Consider the following 15604-nt stretch of genomic DNA (forward strand, 5'->3'; position numbering starts at 1 on the left):
CTGGATCCAGTGAGTGGAACCCCTCCCTATGACCGTGCCAGAACTGGATCCAGTGAGAGTAGAACCCCTCCCGATGGCCATGCCAGAACTGGATCCAGTGAGAGTGGAACCCCTCCCAATGGCCGTGCCAGAACTGGATCCAGTGAGAGTAGAACCCCTCCCAATGGCCGTGCCAGAACTGGATCCAGTGAGAGTGGAACCCCTCCCAATGGCCGTGCCAGAACTGGATCCAGTGAGAGTAGAACCCCTCCCAATGGCCGTGCCAGAACTGGATCCAGTGAGAGTGGAACCCCTCCCTATGACCGTGCCAGAACTGGATCCAGTGAGAGTAGAACCCCTCCCAATGGCCGTGCCAGAACTGGATCCAGTGAGAGTAGAACATTTCACAATGACTGTGCAAGAACTGGATCCAGTGAGAGTAGAACCCATCCCAATGGCCATGCCAGAACTGGATCCAGTGAGAGTAGAACCCCTCCCAATGGCCGTGCCAGAACTGGATCCAGTGAGAGTGGAACCCCTCCCGATGACCGTGCCAGAACTGGATCCAGTGAGAGTAGAACCCCTCCCAATGGCCGTGCCAGAACTGGATCCAGTGAGAGTGGAACCCCTCCCAATGGCCGTGCCAGAACTGGATCCAGTGAGAGTAGAACCCCTCCCAATGGCCGTGCCAGAACTGGATCCAGTGAGAGTGGAACCCCTCCCGATGACTGTGCCAGAACTGGATCCAGTGAGAGTAGAACCCCTCCCAATGGCCGTGCCAGAACTGGATCCAGTGAGAGTAGAACCCCTCCCAATGGCCGTGCCAGAACTGGATCCAGTGAGAGTAGAACCCCTCCCAATGGCCGTGCCAGAACTGGATCCAGTGAGAGTGGAACCCCTCCCGATGACTGTGCCAGAACTGGACCCAGCAGTGAGGGTTGGAGCGGAGCTAGAGGCGGGCAGTGGGCCAGTGGAGACGGGGGGGGGCAGTTATGCCGGGGGCACGTGGGGCACGCAGGGAATGGGGCTGTAGCCAAACACAGGCGCGCGACACACACAAATATAGGAAACAATGGATGGATCCAGTTACAGGGGGGGGCAGATTCTGTGGGACGGATATTATGGGATAAGTAGAGGGGATCACACTGCTTGTGGCACTGGGGGCAGGAGGGGGGGCAGTTAAACATTTGTTTCTATACATTAATCCCACCCTTCTGTTCCGCTCGGCTTGTGCCTGACAATGGGGCACGAGCTGTGACCCCCCCGGCAGCTGTCCCTCCGCTCCTCACTTTGCTGCGGGGATTAGAGGGGAAGGTGTTGTCAGCACAAGTGCCTGCCTGCACCGCGGATTCCTACTCCCCAACGGGGGCTCCTCCCGCCGCAGGTACCGTCCCCCCGGCCCCACTCACCCACTGACTGCCCCAGGGACACCTCGCTGCATCTCCCCTACTCCTGGATTATAGGGGCTCAGAACCCCCCGCCGGTACCGCTGGGCTGGAGCTTCCCTCTGTCACCTGGATTTGGGCTCTGCGGATCCTGTAACGTTGGCTTCAATGGGATCTACCAGGGCCACAATGGAACCGTAAGGGGCCAAACTGCTGTGTGGGGGGCCCCTAGTATCACCCCGTTATTAATTCATTTGGGAACATACAAATCCTTCCGTCGGATCCTTCAGGTTTGTGGGTCCCTGGGGCACAGAGACACCGAGCGACAGCTGCCGGCACCGGAGTTATAAATCCCAGGCTTTTGGGCAACCAAGAGCCCCATCTATTGGGCTGGGGGCTGGGCATTGGGCTGGGTACTGGCCTGGGCACTGGGTTGGGCACTGGGCTGGGTACTGGGCTGGGCACTGGGCATTGGGCTGGGCACTGGGCTTGGTACTGGGCTGGGCACTGGGCATTGGGCTGGGCACTGGTCTGGGCACTGGGCTTGGTACTGGTCTGGGCATTGGGCCGTGTATTGGGCTGACCAAGCCATGACTCTGCCAGAGATGCCCTACTAAGGGGGTGAGGACCCTGCCCTACTGCCCCATGGGAGCACTGACCTGCTTAGGGACCTCCCTGGATTATGTCTCCTGAGGGGACCCGGGGGCACGGTCTCTGCGGACCGGGCTGAAACTTCCCTGGCACCAAACTGGGCAAATACTCCATGTGGCACATGTGGGCACCTGCCTGACTGACCCCCCAACACAAACACAGTTGGACCCCACGTTGGGCACCGTCCCTGCCAGGCAGAGCTTCCCCTGCTCAGGAATTTGGCTGCCTGCCTGCGAGGAGCCCCTGCTTGTCCGGATAATTGCACCGGGGAGTAACTGCACCGAGTACTGGGAGGTAATTTCTCCAGTCTTCTTACTGCCCCCTACTCACAACTTACCCACCCCACTGCCCCCTACTCGCAACTTACCCACCCCACTGCCCCCTACTCGCAACTTACCCACCCCACTGCCCCCTACTCGCAACTTACCCACCCCACTGCCCCCTACTCGCAACTTACCCACCCCACTGCCCCCTACTCGCAACTTACCCACCCCACTGCCCCCTACTCGCAACTTACCCACCCCACTGCCCCCTACTCGCAACTTACCCACCCCACTGGCCCCTACTCGCAACTTACCCACCCCACTGGCCCCTACTCGCAACTTACCCACCCCACTGGCCCCTACTCGCAACTTACCCACCCCACTGCCCCCTACTCGCAACTTACCCACCCCACTGCCCCCTACTCGCAACTTACCCACCCCACTGCCCCCTACTCGCAACTTACCCACCCCACTGGCCCCTACTCGCAACTTACCCACCCCACTGCCCCCTACTCGCAACTTACCCACTCCACTGCCCCCTACTCGCAACTTACCCACCCCACTGCCCCATACTTGCAACTTACCCACCCCACTGCCTCCTACTCACAACTTACCCACCCCACTGCACCCTACCCACTACCCACAACTTACCCAACCCACTGCCCCCTACTCACACCCTACCTACCCCACTGCTCCCTGCACATAACTTACCTACCCCGCCGCCTCCTACTCACAACTTACCCTCCCCATAGGGTCCAACTTACCCCTTCCTGCAACCTACCCACTAGGCAGCACCCTACTCACTATCACCCAAAAAGTATAAACCCAGTGGAAATGGGGAATGAATGGATCTTGGAATATTGCACTCTTTCATTCTTTTGGTGAACTTTCCCTTTAAATGATTTGGGACAAAAAGTTCTATTGGGGGAGGGTAAGAGACCTCCTAGGGGTTCAAAGCAAAATGTCTCCCCTGTTACATGAGAGCAGCACAAGGGGTACCGTGTATGTGGGTCCCTGTCTCGGCCCAGACTGGGTGTTTATGGCTCATTCATTTACTCTATAAATCTGCCTGGGGGTCTCGGCCTATTAGCTGCCCCCCCAGTCAGAACATCTGACGCTCTCCCCAGTCTGTAACTGTCAGTATTTATGTTCCCTACTGTCACAGAACCATTACAGGCCCCACCCACTGCTACTGCCTGGCACCTCTGCCCAATCTGCCTGAGCAACGGGCAACGATTGCAAGCTCTGCGCTACAGCCATAATGATTGCAAGCTCTGCGCTACAGCCATAATGATTGCAAGCTCTGCGCTACAGCCGTAATGATTGCAAGCTCTGCGCTACAGCCGTAATGATTGCAAGCTCTGCGATACAGCCATAATGATTGCAAGCTCTGCGCTACAGCCGTAATGATTGCAAGCTCTGCGCTACAGCCGTAATGATTGCAAGCTCTGCGCTACAGCCGTAATGATTGCAAGCTCTGCGCTACAGCCATAATGATTGCAAGCTCTGCGCTACAGCCATAATGATTGCAAGCTCTGCGCTACAGCCATAATGATTGCAAGCTCTGCGCTACAGCCATAATGATTGCAAGCTCTGCGCTACAGCCGTAATGATTGCTGATGACCCCCCCCCCTTGTACTTGACTTAATCTATAACAACACAATAAGAAAAAGGTGAATAGGTTAGTAATGTGCAGAAGAGCTAGCAATTCCCTCACCTGTCACAGCAGCGCCCTCTTGTGGTGGCAACTGATTACTATTCTCTCATTCGCTTTGAATTCTGTGAGCAGAGCCCCCTCTAGTGGCAGAGCTGAAACATAATAAGAACCAGAACCAATGGAGTTAGGTTCCGTTGCTATTGGGTCGGCCTCCTACTCGCAACCTACCCACCCCACTGCTCCCTACTCACAACCTACCCACCCCACTGCCCCCTACTCGCAACCTACCCACCCCACTGCCCCCTACTCGCAACCTACCCACCCCACTGCCCCCTACTCACAACCTACCCACCCCACTGCCCCCTACTCGCAACCTACCCACCCCACTGCCCCCTACTCGCAACCTACCCACCCCACTGCCCCCTACTCGCAACCTACCCACCCCACTGCCCCCTACTCGCAACCTACCCACCCCACTGGCCCCTACTCGCAACCTACCCACCCCACTGCCCCCTACTCGCAACCTACCCACCCCACTGCCCCCTACTCGCAACCTACCCACCCCACTGCCCCCTACTCGCAACCTACCCACCCCACTGGCCCCTACTCGCAACCTACCCACCCCACTGCCCCCTACTCGCAACCTACCCACCCCACTGCCCCCTACTCGCAACCTACCCACCCCACTGCCCCCTACTCGCAACCTACCCACCCCACTGCCCCCTACTCGCAACCAACGCACTCCACTGCCCCCTACTCACAACCTACGCACTCCACTGCCCCCTACTCACAACTTACCCACCCCACTGCCCCTACTCACAACCTACGCACCCCACTGCCCCCTACTCACAAACTACCCACCCCACTGCCCCCTACTCACAAACTACCCACCCCACTGCCCCCTACTCACAACCTACGCACCCCACTGCCCCCTACTCACAAACTACCCACCCCACTGCCCCCTACTCACAACTTACCAACCCCACTGCCCCCTACTCACAACCCACCCCACTGCCCCCTACTCACAACCTATCCACCCCACTGCCCCCTACTCTCAACCTACCCACCCCACTACCCCCTACTCACTTCTGTCTACTTGTAGCTGCAGGAACCCCCAGACGGGTACAATGTTTGGGCATTTGGGCACAGCCAGACTTTCCTTATGAGCACAAGTTGGCACTTCTGTTGGCACTTCCCTCACTCACTATGGAGTCTGCTGCTTCTCTTTGTGTCTGTGACCTCCTGTAACTCCCTGGACACTCCCTGCGCCCCCCTACTGAGGGTGAGTCTGCAAGGCTTGGTGGGGGGTTTCTATGGGAGGGACAGTGGGTAACTCAGGGGATAAGCTGGGGTGCAGCAACTGTATGTGGGGGGCAAGTGTGGGCGGGGTATAGGGAGTGCTGCGAGTCAGTGATTGGTCAGGCTGGGGTTTGATTGGGGGTATAGGGGAGCATAGGTCACAGTGAGGGGCACACCAGTTGTACAGGGAGAGTAGAGATTGGGGTGTAGGGGAGCGCAGGGCACAGTGAGGGGCACACCAGTTGTACTGGGAGAGTAGAGATTGGGGTGTAGGGGAGCGCAGGGCACAGTGAGGGGCACACCAGTTGTACTGGGAGAGTAGAGATTGGGGTGTAGGGGAGCGTAGGGCACAGTGAGGGGCACACCAGTTGTACAGGGAGAGTAGAGATTGGGGTGTAGGGGAGCGCAGGGCACAGTGAGGGGCACACCAGTTGTACTGGGAGAGTAGAGATTGGGGTGTAGGGGAGTGTAGGGCACAGTGAGGGGCACACCAGTTGTACTGGGAGAGTAGAGATTGGGGTGTAGGGGAGCGCAGGGCACAGTGAGGGGCACACCAGTTGTACTGGGAGAGTAGAGATTGGGGTGTAGGGGAGCGTAGGGCACAGTGAGGGGCACACCAGTTGTACTGGGAGAGTAGAGATTGGGGTGTAGGGGAGCGTAGGGCACAGTGAGGGGCACACCAGTTGTACTGGGAGAGTAGAGATTGGGGTGTAGGGGAGCGTAGGGCACAGTGAGGGGCAAACCAGTTGTACTGGGAGAGTAGAGATTGGGGTGTAGAGGAGCGCAGGGCACAGTGAGGGGCACACCAGTTGTACTGGGAGAGTAGAGATTGGGGTGTAGGGGAGCGTAGGGCACAGTGAGGGGCACACCAGTTGTACTGGGAGAGTAGAGATTGGGGTGTAGGGGAGTGTAGGGCACAGTGAGGGGCACACCAGTTGTACTGGGAGAGTAGAGATTGGGGTGTAGGGGAGCGTAGGGCACAGTGAGGGGCACACCAGTTGTACTGGGAGAGTAGAGATTGGGGTGTAGGGGAGTGTAGGGCACAGTGAGGGGCACACCAGTTGTACTGGGAGAGTAGAGATTGGGGTGTAGGGGAGTGTAGGGCACAGTGAGGGGCACACCAGTTGTACTGGGAGAGTAGAGATTGGGGTGTAGGGGAGCGTAGGGCACAGTGAGGGGCACACCAGTTGTACTGGGAGAGTAGAGATTGGGGTGTAGGGGAGTGTAGGGCACAGTGAGGGGCACACCAGTTGTACTGGGAGAGTAGAGATTGGGGTGTAGGGGAGTGTAGGGCACAGTGAGGGGCACACCAGTTGTACTGGGAGTAGAGATTGGGGTGTAGGGGAGCGCAGGGCACAGAGAGGGGCACACCAGTTGTACTGGGAGAGTAGAGATTGGGGTGTAGGGGAGTGTAGGGCACAGTGAGGGGCACACCAGTTGTACTGGGAGAGTAGAGATTGGGGTGTAGGGGAGTGTAGGGCACAGTGAGGGGCACACCAGTTGTACTGGGAGTAGAGATTGGGGTGTAGGGGAGCGCAGGGCACAGAGAGGGGCACACCAGTTGTACTGGGAGAGTAGAGATTGGGGTGTAGGGGAGTGTAGGGCACAGAGAGGGGCACACCAGTTGTACTGGGAGAGTAGAGATTGGGGTGTAGGGGAGTGTAGGGCACAGTGAGGGGCACACCAGTTGTACTGGGAGAGTAGAGATTGGGGTGTAGGGGAGTGTAGGGCACAGTGAGGGGCACACCAGTTGTACTGGGAGAGTAGAGATTGGGGTGTAGGGGAGCGCAGGGCACAGAGAGGGGCACACCAGTTGTACTGGGAGAGTAGAGATTGGGGTGTAGGGGAGTGTAGGGCACAGAGAGGGGCACACCAGTTGTACTGGGAGAGTAGAGATTGGGGTGTAGGGGAGTGTAGGGCACAGTGAGGGGCACACCAGTTGTACTGGGAGAGTAGAGATTGGGGTGTAGGGGAGTGTAGGGCACAGTGAGGGGCACACCAGTTGTACTGGGAGTAGAGATTGGGGTGTAGGGGAGCGCAGGGCACAGAGAGGGGCACACCAGTTGTACTGGGAGAGTAGGGATTGGGGTGTAGGGGAGCGTAGAGCACAGTGGGGAGCTGAGTGGTGCTGCTGGGAGAGGGTTCTGGGCCCGGTACTGACCCGCACTGTCTCTGCCCACAGACTCTGCTGACCATGCTCTGCTGGTTCCGGCTCCTGCTCCCTGCCGTGTCTTTGCTTCTGGCTCTGCATTGGGTTTCTGCGCAAGGTAAGAACAGCGCCAGCGCCCCCCCCAACCCTACAATAATCTGCCCAGCTCTGCTCTGGAACCCCACAATATACATGCCTGGTACCGGCTGCTCCAGAACCCACAGTCTGCTCCTTCCTACAAAATAGTCAACTATTTGCTCTCAGTCTGGAGTCAGAACTCGCAGTACAATCCTTGTGTAAAGGTTTCCTATGGGGAAAAGAACAAAATACAGTCACTGTGCAGTTCCACATTCTGACACACGTGGTTGGCAGGGCTACTGACCCTACACCCAACCAGACAGCCCAAAATGCCAAAAAAATCATTTAAAGGTAAACTTAACATTTACCACGGGCGATTGGCTCTCTTGTTTGGAAAGAAACACAACTTTAATGGGAATGTTCTCTTGCAGCCGACGAGTGCAGTGAGCGCTGTGATCTCTATCACGGACACTGTGACCAGGACAGAATGTGCAGGTAGGTGCCTGTCTTTATGGGGCCTGGGCCCTGAACACAGAGGGGCCCCGCAGAGCAACAGGATGGAGACAGTAGGGCAAGATGGAGACAGTAGGGCAAGATGGAGACAGTAGGGCAAGATGGAGACAGTAGGGTAAGATGGAGACAGTAGGGCAAGATGGAGACAGTAGGGCAAGATGGAGACAGTAGGGCAAGATGGAGACAGTAGGGCAAGACGGGGACAGTAGGGCAAGACGGGGACAGTAGGGCAAGACGGAGACAGAAGGGCAAGACGGGGACAGTAGGGCAAGACGGGGACAGTAGGGCAAGACGGAGACAGTAGGGCAAGACGGAGACAGTAGGGCAAGACGGAGACAGTAGGGCAAGACGGAGACAGTAGGGCAAGACGGAGACAGTAGGGCAAGACGGAGACAGTAGGGCAAGACGGAGACAGTAGGGCAAGACGGAGACAGTAGGGCAAGACGGAGACAGTAGGGCAAGACGGAGACAGTAGGGCAAGACGGAGACAGTAGGGCAAGACGGAGACAGTAGGGCAAGACGGAGACAGTAGGGCAAGACGGAGACAGTAGGGCAAGATAAAGACAGTAGGGCAAGATAAAGACAGTAGGGCAAGATGGAGAGAGTAGAAAAAAATGGAGACAGTAGGGCAAGACGGAGACAGTAGGGCAAGACGGAGACAGTAGGGCAAGACGGAGACAGTAGGGCAAGACGGAGACAGTAGGGCAAGACGGAGACAGTAGGGCAAGACGGAGACAGTAGGCCAAGACGGAGACAGTAGGCCAAGACGGAGACAGTAGGCCAAGACGGAGACAGTAGGCCAAGACGGAGACAGTAGGCCAAGACGGAGACAGTAGGGCAAGACGGAGACAGTTGGGCAAGACGGAGACAGTTGGGCAAGACGGAGACAGTTGGGCAAGACGGAGACAGTTGGGCAAGACGGAGACAGTTGGGCAAGACGGAGACAGTTGGGCAAGACGGAGACAGTTGGGCAAGACGGAGACAGTTGGGCAAGACGGAGACAGTTGGGCAAGACGGAGACAGTAGGGCAAGACGGAGACAGTAGGGCAAGACGGAGACAGTAGGGCAAGACGGAGACAGTAGGGCAAGACAGAGACAGTAGGGCAAGACAGAGACAGTAGGGCAAGACGGAGACAGTAGGGCAAGATGGAGACAGTAGAACAAAATGGAGACAGTAGGGCAAGGTGGAGATAGTAGGACAAGATGAAGACAGTAGGACAAGATGGAGACAGTAGGGCAAGATGGAGACAGTAGAACAAAATGGAGACAGTAGGGCAAAAGGGTAACAGAAGTGTAAGATGAGTACAAGAGGGTAAGATGGTGATGGATGGTTGTTTGGATTCACTAGAAGTTGTAGGACAACAAATATAGTAGGGCAATAGTTTGGGCAGTGATCCTTTAAAAATGATTGGACCCCACTTTGTGAGTTTCAGGGGGGCGCGGTGTTTGAGGTGCACCCCCATGAGACCCCCTGGGCTGATATTCTCTGTTCTTGCTTGGCAGGTGTGACCCTGGCTGGGACGGGGAGTTCTGCGAGGACTGTGTGAGGATGCCAGGCTGTGCCCATGGATCATGCCACCAACCCTGGCAATGTATGTGCCACAACGGCTGGGCTGGCAAGTTCTGTGATAAAGGTTGGTCCAGCACGTTGCTGCTCACTTTAACAATCAGCAGTAGCCACTCCAACATTGCCCAATCACCACTACTTGCACTAGGCCCATTACCAATCTCCCCCAATCCATCCCAGTTGGGGTTCGGAGCCAAGAGCCCCACTGACCCGCTCGCTATCAATACAATGGCCAGTTATCCGTCTATAGGAAATAACTGACTTGTACGTACATGTTAGTTTCCCTTTAATAGAGGGGCTGATACGTGAAATCATTGTTTTTCCCAGTAAAACACATTAAAGGCTGAAGCGGTTGAGACTTGCCGGCAGCTGGGACCTCTCAGCATTACTGCCCCCCCATGAGGGGCACTGGGCTGGTCCCAATGCTTCTTAATCCCTTAATAGCTTCAGCCTGCAGGGACCCGCCCGCTCTAACTGGGGGCACAGAAAATCCATATCCCATCAGCCCCTGTCTTTGGGTATTAGCCCTCGCCATTGTTCTGCTTGCCCTCCCACCTACAGCGGAACCGCACACTCATTCCATGGGGGGAAATGATTTGGCAACTGGGTGTTAAAGAGAGAGACAAGGGGACACCTGACTCAGGGTGGGGGGTGCCTATAACTCACCCCAATAACAGGCCCCCCATGCCAGACCCAATGTAAGATCCCTATAGCCATTACATTAGGACAAGATGGAGACAGTAGGGCAAGATGGGGACAGTAGGACAAGATGGGGACAGTAGGGCAAGATGGAGACAGTAGGGCAAGATGGAGACAGTAGGGCAAGATGGAGACAGTAGGGCAAGATGGAGACAGTAGGGCAAGATGGAGACAGTAGGGCAAGATGGAGACAGTAGGGCAAGATGGGGACAGTTGGGCAAGATGGGGACAGTTGGGCAAGATGGAGACAGTTGGGCAAGATGGAGACAGTTGGGCAAGATGGAGACAGCAGGGCAAGATAGAGACAGCAGGGCAAGATAGAGACAGCAGGGCAAGATAGAGACAGCAGGGCAAGATGGGGACAGCAGGGCAAGATGAAGACAGTAAGGCAAGATGCTGGGAAATGATTTGGCAACTTGGGGTTAAAGAGAGCGACAAGGGGACACCTGACTCAGGGTGGGGGGTGCCTATAACTCACCCCAATAACAGACACCCCATGCCAGACCCAATGTACCAATGTAATCCCTATAGCCGTGTGTTTCCCTACAGACCTGCACTTGTGCAACCATTCGGACCCCTGCCAGAACCAGGGCGAGTGCCTCATCGACCACGACGGGGAATTTTCCTGTATCTGCCCAGAGCCTTTCTATGGCAGGACCTGTGAGCTGAAGAGGGGGCCGTGCGAGAAAGCAGGGTGAGAAGGGGCTGCAAAAGAACCGGGGGGGGGGGCTCTGGGGAGGGGACACTGTGAGGGATGGAACAGCAAGGGGGCGCTGTTGCTTTAGAGGTCGGGCAATGGGTGGGCACCAAGGAGGAGACCCCTGGGACATAACCAGTAGCAGGAAACTATCAATTACATTTGAGATATATGCAATAAAGTGGGAAAGTTTCCCAAGTGGCACTTTTGCATTGGTTGCCTGGCATCACCTGATGAGCCTCTCAGTAATAGGGCAACACTCTTCCATTGGGTGCCTGGCATCACCTGATGAGCCTCTCAGTAGTAATAGGTCAACACTCTTCCATTGGGTGCCTGGAGTCACCTGATTAGCCTCTCAGTAGTAATAGGGCAACACTCTTCTATTGGGTGCCTGGCGTCACCTGATGAGCCTCTCTGTAATTAGGGCAACATTCTTCCATTGGTTGTCTTGAGTCACCTGATGAGCCTCTCTGTAATTAGGGCAACATTCTTCCATTGGTTGTCTTGAGTCACCTGATGAGCCTCTCAGTAATTAGGGAAACACTCTTCTATTGGGTGCCTGGAGTCACCTGATGAGCCTCTCAGTAATAGAGCAACACTTTTCTATTGGGTGCCTGATGTCACCTGATGAGCCTCTCAGTAATAGAGCAGCACTCTTCTATTGGGTGCCTGGAGTCACCTGATGAGCCGCTTATTAATAGGGCAACACTCTTCTATTGGGTGCCTGGAGTCACCTGATGAGCCTCTCTGTAATTAGGGCAACACTATTCTATTGGGTGCCCGGAGTCACCTGATGAGCCTCTCAGTAATAGAGCAACACTCTTCTATTGGGTGCCTGGAGTCACCTGATGAGCCTCTCAGTAATAGAGCAACACTCTTCTATTGGGTGCCTGGACTCACCTGATGAGCCTCTCAGTAATAGAGCAACACTCTTCTATTGGGTGCCTGGAGTCACCTGATGAGCCTCTCAGTAATAGAGCAAAACTCTTCTATTGGGTGCCTGGAGTCACCTGATGAGCCTCTCTGTAATTAGGGCAACACTATTCTATTGGGTGCCTGGAGTCACCTGATGAGCCTCTCTGTAATTAGGGCAACACTATTCTATTGGGTGCCTGGAGTTACCTGATGAGCCTCTCTGTAATTAGGGCAACATTCTTCCATTGGTTGTCTTGAGTCACCTGATGAGCCTCTCAGTAATTAGGGAAACACTCTTCCATTGGTTGTCTTGAGTCACCTGATGAGCCTCTCATTAATTAGGGAAACACTCTTCCATTGCGTGCCTGGAGTCACCTGATGAGCCTCTCATTAATTAGGGAAACACTCTTCCATTGCGTGCCTGGAGTCACCTGATGAGCCTCTCAGTAATAGGGCAACACTCTTCCATTGGGTGCCTGGAGTCACCTGATGAGCTTGTTAGTAATTAGGGCAGGATAGCCTGGACTGGGATTCAAAATGGGCCCTGGGGCATTCCCAGTACACAGAGGCTCAAACAGCTTCCCCCCCAGCAGCACAATAAATAGTGAGTGTCTATGGCACCTTACAGTAGCCCCTCTGGCATTTGGCAGGACCCACAGATTCCCAGTCCGAGGCTGGTCATGATGTCCTTTTGGGTAGAGTATTGAAGGGCCCACACAGAGAGGGATGCCTGGGGGTGCTCTGCCCTGGGGAGACTCTGGGTGGATGAGATGCTCGGCTGTCAGTTTCTGTAGTAGGTAAAAGCCCTAGCTAGTCTGGCGGTGTGTCTATGTGCGGGCAATAGTGACCAAACCCTATTGCTGTGTGAGGCTCCAGTTTTATTGTTACTGTTTATTCCTTATCTTTCTATTCAGCCCCTCCCCTATTCATATACACGCCTCTCATTCTAACCACTCCTACTGATCATTATGAGGTGCATCTAGGCACTGTGATTGGTTAGGAGCCAGAACTTTGGTTAAGGAGAAGGAAGCCACAAGTAGGAAGATATCCCAATATATCCCCCATTGTTGGAGACTGTAGGCTGCTGCTTCCATGTAGTTGGCCCCTTGGGCATGAGAAGCCAGGGGGTATATTGTGGGTATTGATGTATGGGCCGCGGGTTAGGCCGATCTTGGCACATCTGCGAGCCGCGAGCAGGTTCGGGTTGAGCTCTTGTGCCTGCTCTCCCCTCCAGCGACTTTACACTTCCGGCCCCCTGATCTATAAGTGCTGGGCCCTGCCCCTTTTGTGACATCATCCGTGGGCCAGTCAGGCGCGGGTCTATAAATAGAGGGGGCTAGTTGGGTAAGGTAGGGTTCAGACTGGGAAAGGGTGGGTTAGGGTTGAGTTTTAGTCGATCCGCACATCACTAATTGTCAGGTACAGGGGACGCCAGGCCAAGCTCGCCTATTCATTGGGGAATACTGTCGGGTACAGGGGACGCCGGGCCGAGCTCGCCTATTCATTGGGGTATATTGTCGGGTACAGGGGACGCCGGGCCGAGCTCGCCTATTCATTGGGGTATATTGTCGGGTACAGGGGACGCCGGGCCGAGCTCGCCTATTCATTGGGGAATACTGTCGGGTACAGGGGACGCCGGGCCGAGCTCGCCTATTCATTGGGGTATATTGTCGGGTACAGGGGACGCCGGGCCGAGCTCGCCTATTCATTGGGGTATATTGTCGGGTACAGGGGACGCCGGGCCGAGCTCGCCTATTCATTGGGGTATATTGTCGGGTACAGGGGACGCCGGGCCGAGCTCGCCTATTCATTGGGGTATATTGTCGGGTACAGGGGACGCCGGGCCGAGCTCGCCTATTCATTGGGGTATATTGTCGGGTACAGGGCACGCTGTCGCCCTTTCACGGGGGTATATTGTCGGGTACAGGGGACGCCGTCGCCCTTTCACGGGGGTATATTGTCGGGTACAGGGGACGCCGTCGCCCTTTCACGGGGGTATATTGTCGGGTACAGGGGACGCCGTCGCCCTTTCACGGGGGTATATTGTCGGGTACAGGGGACGCCGTCGCCCTTTCACGGGGGTATATTGTCGGGTACAGGGGACGCCGTCGCCCTTTCACGGGGGTATATTGTCGGGTACAGGGGACGCCGTCGCTCTTTCACGGGGGTATATTGTCGGGTACAGGGGACGCCGTCGCTCTTTCACGGGGGTATATTGTCGGGTACAGGGGACGCCGTCGCCCCTTTCACGGGGGTATATTGTAGAGTACAGGGGACGCCGTCGCCCTTTCACGGGGTATATTGTCGGGTACAGGGGACGCCAGGCTGCGCTTTCCCATTTTTCCCCTCTAAATCTCAATGTTGCTCCGCAGATTTCCGTGCCTGAATGGAGGAAGTTGCCACGACCGCAGCGGCTTTGCGAACACCTTCACTTGCCGGTGCCTGGCCGGATACACCGGGGAGCTTTGCCAGATGGATGTGGACGACTGCCTGATGCGACCTTGCGCCAACGGGGCGACGTGTCACGACGGAATCAATCGCTTCTCGTGCGAGTGCCCATCTGGCTTCCAGGGGCGGTTCTGCACCATCAACATCGATGACTGTGCGGGGCAGCCGTGCCAGAACAATGGGCGGTGCTATGACCGTGTGGGGGACTACGAATGCTACTGCCCAGAGGGCTTCATGGGAAAGTCTTGTGAGATTCCCATCCCCAAACCTACGTGGGACGAGGAGCTGCGGGCGTCGACTAAAGACAGTGAAACCGCGCACGAGCGCAGCCGGGTCACTCGCCCACCGCTGGTCAGAACGTTGGATACTGGCCGAAAGAGCCAGGGCACCATCTCAGTCAAGGAGGTGGTGATGCAGGTGGAGAGGAGTCTGACCACGTTGCAGCTGGTACTTGTGATCGTGTTTGGAACTATAACTGGCATTGCCATCTTCTCCACCATTACCGTAGTCCTGGTGTATAGGAACAGAAGTGCCAGGCAGACTGCCCATCATGGCTACGGTTTATCAGCGGCAAAGACACAATATCAGGAATGCCAGGGCTCCTCCCCCGACCATCGTAAAACCACAGAGTTGTGATGCCAGGAGAGGGAGGGGTGAATATAATGGGGAAAAGTGACCAAGAATCTGTGTGGGTACGGGCTGAGCTGCCTCAGCCCCAATAGGAACCTCCCCCTGGGTAAGTGAATCCAATCTCCCCCAGTACTTACCCAGGTACAGAGCTCTGATTCTCTGTACTTCCTGCTCCTGGGCTGCTCTCTTTCCCATGGTCAGGCAGGAACCTCCCCCTGGGTAAGTGAATCCAATCTCCCCCCAGTACTTACCCAGGTACAGAGCTCTGATTCTCTGTACTTCCTGCTCCTGGGCTGCTCTCTTTCCCATGGTCAGGCAGGAACCTCCCCCTGGGTAAGTGAATCCCCCCCAGTACTTACCCAGGTACAGAGCTCTGATTCTCTGTACTTCCTGCTCCTGGGCTGCTCTCTTTCCCATGGTCAGGCAGGAACCTCCCCCTGGGTAAGTGAATCCCCCCCAGTACTTACCCAGGTACAGAGCTCTGATTCTCTGTACTTCCTGCTCCTGGGCTGCTCTCTTTCCCATGGTCAGGCAGGAACCTCCCCCTAGGTAAGTGAATCCAATCTCCCCCCAGTACTTACCCAGGTACAGAGCTCTGATTCTCTGTACTTCCTGCTCCTGGACTGCTCTCTTTCCCATGGTCAGGCAGGAACCTCCCCCTTGGTAAGTGAATC

At 55.9% G+C, this 15604-nt stretch overlaps 1 protein-coding gene across 2 annotated transcripts; it reads left to right on the plus strand.

Annotated features, from left to right (window-relative positions):
• The first annotated feature begins 1854 nt into the window (after window positions 1–1854).
• dlk2 (delta-like 2 homolog) lies at window positions 1855–15097 on the plus strand. 2 transcript variants are annotated; one of them, XM_031901847.1, is made up of 7 exons: window positions 1855–2309; window positions 5038–5217; window positions 7417–7501; window positions 7893–7956; window positions 9478–9608; window positions 10790–10934; window positions 14225–15097. In XM_031901847.1, the coding sequence occupies exons 2-7, from the start codon at window positions 5098–5100 to the stop codon at window positions 14934–14936; spliced, it is 1257 nt and encodes a 418-aa protein (XP_031757707.1). In that variant the 5' UTR covers window positions 1855–2309; window positions 5038–5097; the 3' UTR covers window positions 14937–15097. The 2 variants fall into 2 exon arrangements, with proteins under 2 accessions (XP_031757707.1, XP_031757708.1); XM_031901848.1 differs by lacking the exon at window positions 5038–5217.
• Window positions 15098–15604: the final 507 nt, after the last annotated feature.

Source organism: Xenopus tropicalis, chromosome 5 (assembly GCF_000004195.4).
Source record: "Xenopus tropicalis strain Nigerian chromosome 5, UCB_Xtro_10.0, whole genome shotgun sequence".
In the NCBI taxonomy this organism is placed as follows: Eukaryota; Metazoa; Chordata; class Amphibia; order Anura; family Pipidae; genus Xenopus; species Xenopus tropicalis.